At 43.6% G+C, this 9,432-nt stretch overlaps 1 protein-coding gene across 1 annotated transcript; it reads right to left on the reverse strand.

Moving 5' to 3' along the window:
* Window positions 1-338: 338 nt before the first annotated feature.
* Window positions 339-1,232, reverse strand: LOC122723819. The gene is made up of 2 exons (XM_043957477.1): window positions 776-1,232; window positions 339-679 (listed from the first exon to the last, which is right to left on the reverse strand). The coding sequence occupies exons 1-2, from the start codon at window positions 1,230-1,232 to the stop codon at window positions 339-341; spliced, it is 798 nt and encodes a 265-aa protein (XP_043813412.1).
* Window positions 1,233-9,432: the final 8,200 nt, after the last annotated feature.

Consider the following 9,432-nt stretch of genomic DNA (forward strand, 5'->3'; position numbering starts at 1 on the left):
TTATTGTCCTAGGCTGGACAGTGGCATGTTATGTTTCATCTACTTCCCTCTTCATATTCATTCAACACTTAAATTAACTTCATTGCTTTTAAAGGATTCAACTTGGAGAAGATTATGAATGGAAGTGTGTTCTTATTTCTTAGGAATACATATTTCAAATACGCAGGAAGTGTTTGCAACTCAATTTTCAGTGCCTTATGGCTTGAAGTGCCCAATGAGCATAATATTTTTTCAATTTCTTCATTGAGTTTAAATGTACTATTGTCAAGGCAGTCCAATATCAAGTTTTCAGTTGGAACTACTTCCAACTTGTTTTCCTTGCTTAGTTCAAAGGCTTCTTAAGCGAGAGGGTCAACTACATCTATGCTGCAAAGAGAAAATTTATCATCAGAATACTTCGTTGCATCATAGACATTAAACTTTACCTCTTTTCCATCAAACTCCATTGAAAGCATGCCTTCGTGCACGTCGATATTCGTTCTAGCTATGTTGAGGAATGGTCTTTTTAGCAATAAATCTGTAGAGTTAGATGAATTGTCATCTTCCATATCGAAGACAAAGAAGTCTGCTGGAAAGATTAATTTTTCCACTTGGACCAAAACATCTTTTAACACGCCCTTAGGATAAACTATTGATCTATCGGCGAATTGGAGTGTGACTCCTGTTTGTTTCAAAGGACCTGTATTCAAAGACAAATAAACTGACAGAGGCATAACATTTATAGAAGCTCCTAAATCACACATTGCCTTCTTGATTTCAAGGTTTCAAACTTTACATGATATTGCAAATATGCATTTGTCTTTACATTTTTGTGCAATTTTTCTTTGGAGTACAGTTGACACATTCTCCCCTACTTTAATCTTTTCATGCCCATACGATTTTCTTTTATCAGTGCAAAGGTCTTTTAAAAATTTCGCGTACCTGGGTATTTGCTTTATGATTTCAAGAAGGGGTATGTTTATCTGGACTTTGCGAAAAATCTCCAAGATCTGTTTCTCTTCCTTTTCTCTTTTTGATTGAGCAAATCTTTCAGAAAAAGGTGGACGTATTACCTGTATTGGGGATTGTTCTACCTCTGATTTTTGAGGCTGATTCTCTGCTGGAATTTCTATTTCTGCTTCTGCCTTCAGGTTTGTCGTACTGCCTTGGGCAAGCCTCTTCGGACTGGCATATTCTAACTCCTTCTCACTTCGCAGTATAATTACACTTACGTTCTGTTTTGGATTTGGCATGGTTTGGGAGGGCAGTTTCCTTTGAGATTCCAGCTGTAACGACCCGAAAATCGGACCACTACCGGCGCTAGGATCCAGGTCGACTTAAGGCCGCCGAGACCCGTAGCAAGCCTAACATGCATCCTGTGAACCTGCTTAATCCCATACATGATCAACAACATACATAAAAATTAAAACTTTTCTTTCCATTCATATGCCAACTCAACCTGTGCATGCACTATAACATAATCATAACATTGATCCCTCAGTGGGATCTCATCAGTGCCCCCAATGGGTGACATAACATATGCTGAGTTGGTTTACATAAACATTATAAAAATCTCTACGATCATGTATTAAAAGGGATAACAACATTCTAGGGTCAAGCACACCTCTAATAATCCATAAACATCATTACATAACTATACTGTACTATTACATTACAGCGTTCTACGATTTATCATGTCCACATTCTATCTATTACATAAACAAGCTTTACTCTAACCGACCTCCTCTTCTATCATGTACCTGCAAGCCTGGGGGTAAAAGGGAGAGGGGTGAGCTAAAAGCCCAGTGAGCAGAACTATAAAACATATTAACACTATGCTCCAATGAAATGCATCATAACACAGACAATTCACATAAGGGTTGGGTGAACTTGTCACCAATTAGTCCAAGCTAACTCTGTGCCAGGCCGTAGCATGGGGTCCTGGTCTTCCTGTCATAACATACATTACTTACCATCACCCCAGGGCCTCCTCTGGGCTCCTGGTCTTCGAGTCCCATAACCGTGCCAGGCCGTAGAATGGGGTCCTGGTCTTTCCTTACTCTGTGCCAAGCCGTAGAATGGGGTCCTGGTCTTCCTGTCATGGACTAATTGGGTCATCCAACATTCACCCACATCAACAACAATCAATGCAATGCGACATATTCGTGAAACTAATGCAATCATCCTATTGCATAATCATGATGCATGAAACATGATAAAACATTTAATTTAAAAGATTAAGTTTAGTTCCACTCACCTCTGGCTGACTCTGACAACACCGAAGCAGCTGAACTCACTGCTGGGGTCCTCGGTTCCTCGGGTCCGAACCTACACAGGTGGACTCAAATGAGGGACCAAACATACCTGAACATAACTATAAACTACTCCCCAAAAACCCCCTAAAACATCATAAAACAACCATAGAAAAACATGCAAGGAAGGCCTGGACAGGGCACTTTTGGCGGCAGGTTCGGCGGCCGAAAGTCCCTCCAGAGCCGAAAGTCAGGCAGGTTCGGCGGCCGAAACTCCCAGACAGAGACGAAACTCATGCATGTTCGGCGGCACTTTCGGCGGCCGGAACTGCCAGACAGAGACGAAAGTCTCCCTTTCGGGGGCAAGCTTCGGCAGCCGAAAGGCTGCCTTCCCAGCCATGTTCGGCGGCCGAAAGTCCTTCGGCTGCCGAACCTGGTTTCTGCCAAAGGGCAGAAACTTGGCTCCCTTTGCACATTTCGCCTCCAAACCTTTCCAACATGCATCAAACCTATTCAGCAGGTGGTAAACCTGGCAGCTCGTCTGGGAACACATCTAAGAACTCTCTAACCACTGGCACTGAGGCGGGCTCTCTGACCTGACCGCTAAGCTCTCTCACATGAGCCAAATACCCCTGACATCCCCTCCTGAGCAACCTACGAGCCTGAAGAGCTGATATCAGACCTCTAGGTGTACCTCTCCTGTCTCCTCTGAAGACAACCTCAGACCCATCCTGACCTCTGAACCTGACTACCTTGTCCCTGCAGTCCAAGATAGCACCATGGGTAGATAACCAATCCATCCCTAGAATGACGTCAAAATCTATCAAATCTAGAACCACTAGGTCGGCGGACAAGCATCTTCCCTCAACAAACACAGGACTACACTGGCAGACTGACTCTGCCACAGATGGATCACACTTGGGTCCACTGACCCAGAGAGGACACTCTAACCTAGAAGTCATCAGACCTAACCTCCCCACGGCTCTCGGAGCAATAAAAGAATGAGATGCACCAGGGTCCATCAAGGCATACACATTTGAACAACCAATGATTAAGTTACCTGCCACCACAGTGTTAGATGCATCTGCCTCCTGCTGTGTCATTGTGAAGATCCGTGCTGGAGCTGATGGACCTTCACCTCTGAAACCCGCTGAAGAAGAGGCTGCTCCTCTCCCTCTGCCTCTGCCACTGGCCTGAGTCATGGCTGGAGCTGCTGGCTGCGCTACACTGCCTGAGGCTGTCTGCTGGGACTGAGCCATCGGGACTGTTCTTGGACATTCTCGAGCCATATGCCCCTCCTGACCACATCTGAAACAGGCGTTCGTCCCAAACCGACATACTCCCCTGTGTGGCTTACCACACTTCGCACAAACTGCATTATCCGCACCAGAGCTTGAGCCACTCCCAAATCCCAGACTGGACTTGACTTTATTCCAGAACTTATTCTTCTTACCCTTGGACTTACCCCATCTCTTACTGCCTGAAGCTGCTGCACTCAGGGTAGAAGGATCTAATCTTCCCCCACCCGGAGTTTTAGAACCCGAAGGCTGTGCCACTGCCTGCTTAACTGTCCCCTGAATGATGGCACTGGCCTCCATTTTCCTAGCCATATCTACTATGGCATGGAAGCTCTCCCTGTCCACGGATTGAATCAAGGAGGAATACCTGGAATGAAGTTTCATGACATACCTCCTTGACTTCTTCGAATCTGTATCCAGACTCTGCCCAGCAAAAGGCAACAGCTCCAAGAATCTGTCGGTGTACTCCTCTACACTCATATCCTCTGTCTGCCTCAACTGTTCAAACTCTATCATTTTCAGCTCCCTTGAACTATCGAGAAAAGCCCAACTTGCAAACTCGTTTGCAAACTCTTCCCAGGACATGCTGTCCACTCTCGGGTTCACATAATTCTTGAACCACTCTCGTGCCTTCTTGCACTTAAGCGTGAACCCAGCCATCTGAATGGCTCTACTGTCATCAGCCCCTAACTCCTCTGTAATAGTCTTGACCCTCTCAAGATACACAAACGGGTCATCACCAAACTCAAACTGGGGAGCACCCAGCTTCATGTATTCAGTCATCTTGACCTTGCTCCCACTGGCTGAGCTAGGTCTAGAAGGTTGAGCAACTGGGGCTGTTGGTTCTGTAGGTGGTGGAGGTGGTGCAACATTTTCTGAGGTAGGGTTTGCTGGATTTGGATAGTAAGGTGGGGGTGGATACATTGGGTATTGCGAATATGGTGCGTAGTATGGTGGGTATGGCATCTGTGTGGGATAAGGGGTGAAGCTAGGGTAATCCGATGTACCTCCCATCGAATACCCGGGATGTTGTGAGAAGTGTGGGTAGTGGGGTGGCTGAATAAATCCCGAGGCCTGAGTGTCTCCTTGGGACTCTCCCATACCTTCTTCCGACATGCTAACTCCCAAACTGCCATCCCTCCTCTGCTCTATATCCATCTGGTCCCCCACTTCCTCTGACATTCCGCCCTGAACTGTTCCTCTAACTGATCTGCTCCTACCCAGATCCAAAGACCTCCTAGGGTCTCTTGCTGCTCTTTCTCTGCTAGACCTACTAGACATTGCCCTCGGCAATGCTGGAGGACGGGCGCTCGTGCCCTCATCCTCAGGTGGTACTCCAGTCAATCGTGCAGATCGACGAGTTCCTCTCATCCTGTTTTCTGAAAACAGCACACATAGCACAAACATTAGCACCATATGGTTCATGTGGGCACACATGAACCCGCATCACACATCACATATCATAGCATATCATCATGGCATTTCACATCATTAATCAAGACAGGACTCCATATCCTATCCTAATGGACATGATCTTTCCTATTGTGCTTGACCTTCTATAACATCTATGAGCCCGACACTCTAGGTCCGACCATATGAACCTAGGGCTCTGATACCATTCTGTAACGACCCGAAAATCGGACCGCTACCGGCGCTAGGATCCGGGTCGACTTAAGGCCGCCGGGACCCGTAGCAAGCCTAACATGCATCCTGTGAACCTGCTTAATCCCATACATGATCAACAACATACATAAAAATTAAAACTTTTCTTTCCATTCATATGCCAACTCAACCTGTGCATGCACTATAACATAATCATAACATTGATCCCTCAGTGGGATCTCATCAGTGCCCCCAATGGGTGACATAACATATGCTGAGTTGGTTTACATAAACATCATAAAAATCTCTACGATCATGTATTAAAAGGGATAACAACATTCTAGGGTCAAGCACACCTCTAATAATCCATAAACATCATTACATAACTATACTGTACTATTACATTACAGCGTTCTACGATTTATCATGTCCACATTCTATCTATTACATAAACAAGCTTTACTCTAACCGACCTCCTCTTCTATCCTGTACCTGCAAGCCTGGGGGTAAAAGGGAGAGGGGTGAGCTAAAAGCCCATTGAGCAGAACTATAAAACATATTAACACTATGCTCCAATGAAATGCATCATAACACAGACAATTCACATAAGGGTTGGGTGAACTTGTCACCAATTAGTCCAAGCTAACTCTGTGTCAGGCCGTAGCATGGGGTCCTGGTCTTCCTGTCATAACATACATTACTTACCATCACCCCAGGGCCTCCTCTGGGCTCCTGGTCTTCGAGTCCCATAACCGTGCCAGGCCGTAGAATGGGGTCCTGGTCTTTCCTTACTCTGTGCCAGGCCGTAGAATGGGGTCCTGGTCTTCCTGTCATGGACTAATTGGGTCATCCAATATTCACCCACATCAACAACAATCGATGCAATGCGGCATATTCGTGAAACTAATGCAATCATCCTATTGCATAATCATGATGCATGAAACATGATAAAACATTTAATTTAAAAGATTAAGTTTAGTTCCACTCACCTCTGGCTGACTCTGACAACACCGAAGCAGCTGAACTCACTGCTGGGGTCCTCGGTTCCTCGGGTCCGAACCTACACAGGTGGACTCAAATGAGGGACCAAACATACCTGAACATAACTATAAACTACTCCCCAAAAACCCTCTAAAACATCATGAAACAACCATAGAAAAACATGCAAGGAAGGCCTAGACAGGGCACTTTCGGCGGCAGGTTCGGCGGCCGAAAGTCCCTCCAGAGCCGAAAGTCAGGCAGGTTCGGCGGCACCTTCGGCGGCCGAAACTCCCAGACAGAGACGAAACTCATGCATGTTCGGCGGCACTTTCGGCGGCCGAAACTGCCAGACAGAGACGAAAGTCTCCCTTTCGGGGGCAAGCTTTGGCAGCCGAAAGGCTGCCTTCCCAGCCATGTTCGGCGGCCGAAAGTCCTTCGGCTGCCGAACCTGGTTTCTGCCAAAGGGCAGAAACTTGGCTCCCTTTGCACATTTCGCCTCCAAACCTTTTCAACATGCATCAAACCTATTCTACAACACACAAACATAAGCATACATGTTCCTAGGGGCCTCAAACCAACATAAACCCCATCTACAACACATCAAGAAACTCACATTGTTCATGAACATACATTTATACCCATAAACTCCAAAAACATAACCATAACCTAAACATGCATTCTATCCCATAGATCTACTTAAAACTTACTTAAAACATGCAATGAGCTTAAGATCGGCTCTTACCTCTTGAAGATCGAGAGAGAGACGACCTAAACTCGAAGTTGGGAGAGATTGGGTTCTTGAACCTCCAAGCTCCAAAACTTTGCTCAAAAGCTCAAATCTTCAACACAAAGTTAAAACAAATGAAAATCTTGAAAGATCTAGAGGAAAGGCGTCAAAGATGGGTGAGGGACGGCGGAGACTCACCTTGGCCGAAAATGGGGAAAAAAGCTCGCCCGTTTTCGGCTAAGGGACCCTTTTATAGTGGCTGACCAAACCACGTTCGGGGGCCGAATGTGCCTCTGCATGCATGTCATGTTCGGCGGCCGAACTTGGGTTCGGCGGCCGAACCTGGACTTCCCTCACTTATGCTTTCGAGGGCCTAAAGCACACCCGCAACGCATGCATGTTCGGCAGCCGAACTTGAGGTTCGGCGGCCGAACCTGAGTTTTCCTCCAATGCTATTTTCATGCAAAAACTCATTTTCTTTCATGCTTAAAACATAAAACACATTAAAACATTTCATAAAAACATGGTTTTACCCTACTAGAGGTTTCCGACATCCGAAATTCCACCGGACGATAGGAATTCCGATACCGAAGTCTAGCCGGGTATTACACCAGCTTACTCACTAATGTAGCAAGTTGGCTCATTTGATTCTCCAAGTTCTGTATGCTCGATTTCGTTTCCTGTTAGAAAGCAAGGGTGCTATTAGCAAGGGATTGAACAAGGTCTTCTAGAGACATATATGATTTTGTAGCTTGATAGTTTGCTCTAGGCTGGAAGTTCTATTATCTGTTCCCATAGCTAAGGTTTGGATGATCTCTCCACGCTAGATTGTAGGTACTTGAAAATGTGTCATACTTCCTTTGTTGTTCATTGAATTTTTATCCATTGAATTGTTGTCTATTGAACCCTCCAATGGCGTCTATCTGTTGCTCTCCTTCTTGAAGGATAGGACACATATCTATGGTGATCTGCTTGTTTGCAAATGCCACAAGTTCGTGCATTATTCCCTGCAGCCAATTGTTGAATTGCAACTGTTAGTTGTGAAATTTTAGAATCTAAAGATGCAATACTTACTTCATTGGCATTTCTTGGAATGTCCTCCTCTTGGCCATACTGTCTAGAATTGGCGGCCATTTTTGAGATTATGGTTTTACCTTCTTTAGGTTCCATTTCTGAAATGGCACCTCCACTAGCAGCATCAATTATCCTTCGTTCTAATGGCAAAAGTCCTTCATAGAAGTGAAAGTTAAACTGTTTTGGAGTGATTCCATGTTTTGGACAACTTGCAATTAATTTCTTATACCTTTCCCAATATTCATGTAAAGTTTCATTTTTTTCTTTATTTAATCCACTTATTTCCTTTTTTATTGATGATGCTTTAGTCGCTGGAAAAAATCTTTCTAAGAATAAGTCTCTAATTTGCACTCAAGTGGTGATTGAACTTGGGGGCAAATAGTAGATCTAATCCTTAGCAGATTCAATTAAAGTGAAAGGAAAAGCTACCAGCCTTATTTGTTCGTCAGTTATATCTTGTGATCTCATACTTGAACAAACCACATAAAACTCTTTTCGATGACGATGGGGTCTTCATTCTCCAAAGCTTGAAATTTTGGTAACATATGAATCATACCTGTTCGTAATTCCAAGGGTGCATTCAATACTGGGTATGTGATGCAAAGGGGTTGCTCTTCAGCGGCAGTAGCTGCGGCCATATTGTCTCTTTGGTTTGTGTCAATTGGAGGCTCGGTTGGTATTGAAGATGAGGTCTCTTCGGTGCACAAAGGAGATCGGGCAGATGGTTGAGAGGCTCCAGATTTGGCCTGTTTTTGCAACTTGATTGCTTTTCTCAACCTTTTTGCAGTCTTCTCGATTTCTGGATCAAACTGAATCCTGCTATTCTCAAATCTAGTCATAAAAATAAAAATAAATTGTTAAAGGTCCCCGGCAATGACGCCAAAATTTGACGGGTGTCGAATCTGTCAATTTAAAATTTACTTCTCTTTTCTCAATTGGTAAGAACTTATAGATAGGGTGAGTGAGTATCGATCCCACAGAGACCTCAATTCTGTAAGTGAGAAGACAATAATTTTTTTATACAAGTTATTGTGCCTTGGACAAGCCAATAAAAATAAAATTAAAAGAAAATAATAATAATAAACAATGCAGTTGAAACTTGAGAAACAAATAAATAGTTAAAACTTTCAGCTAAAGGTAATCAAATTGAGGTGTTTTGCAGATAATCATTGGTTAGAAAAAATAATTCATATTATCATCTATTATTTGGTTATAATAGTCAAACACGCGAATCCCACCAATTCTTCCTTATAAATAAATTAATTCGCTTCGCGCTTAAATTAATTCCTACTTAACTAACAACACGAGTGCAGATTTAATTAGTCAACTGCATTAAGAGAAAAGAACCTAAACTTGATCAATAAAAACACGCATTTTATTTAAATCAAATCTGTCAATTTCTTAACATAAACTAATATGTTAATTGCTACTTGTTATTAACTCAATTAAATAATTATGGATTTAATTAGATTAATTAGCTATAGGTTATTTTCCCAATATATTCAATAGGCCTCTTGAA

This window comes from Manihot esculenta, chromosome 6, assembly GCF_001659605.2.
Source record: "Manihot esculenta cultivar AM560-2 chromosome 6, M.esculenta_v8, whole genome shotgun sequence".
NCBI lineage: Eukaryota > Viridiplantae > Streptophyta > Magnoliopsida > Malpighiales > Euphorbiaceae > Manihot > Manihot esculenta.

Bases quoted from the DNA above. Each gene is read 5' to 3' on its own strand.
- LOC122723819 (XM_043957477.1), bottom strand. From the start codon at position 1,232: ATGCCAAATCCAAAACAGAACGTAAGTGTAATTATACTGCGAAGTGAG. The intron at 680-775 runs GTAAAGTTTGAA...CTTTGAATACAG, and splicing joins ATGCATATTTGCAATATCAT to GTCCTTTGAAACAAACAGGA.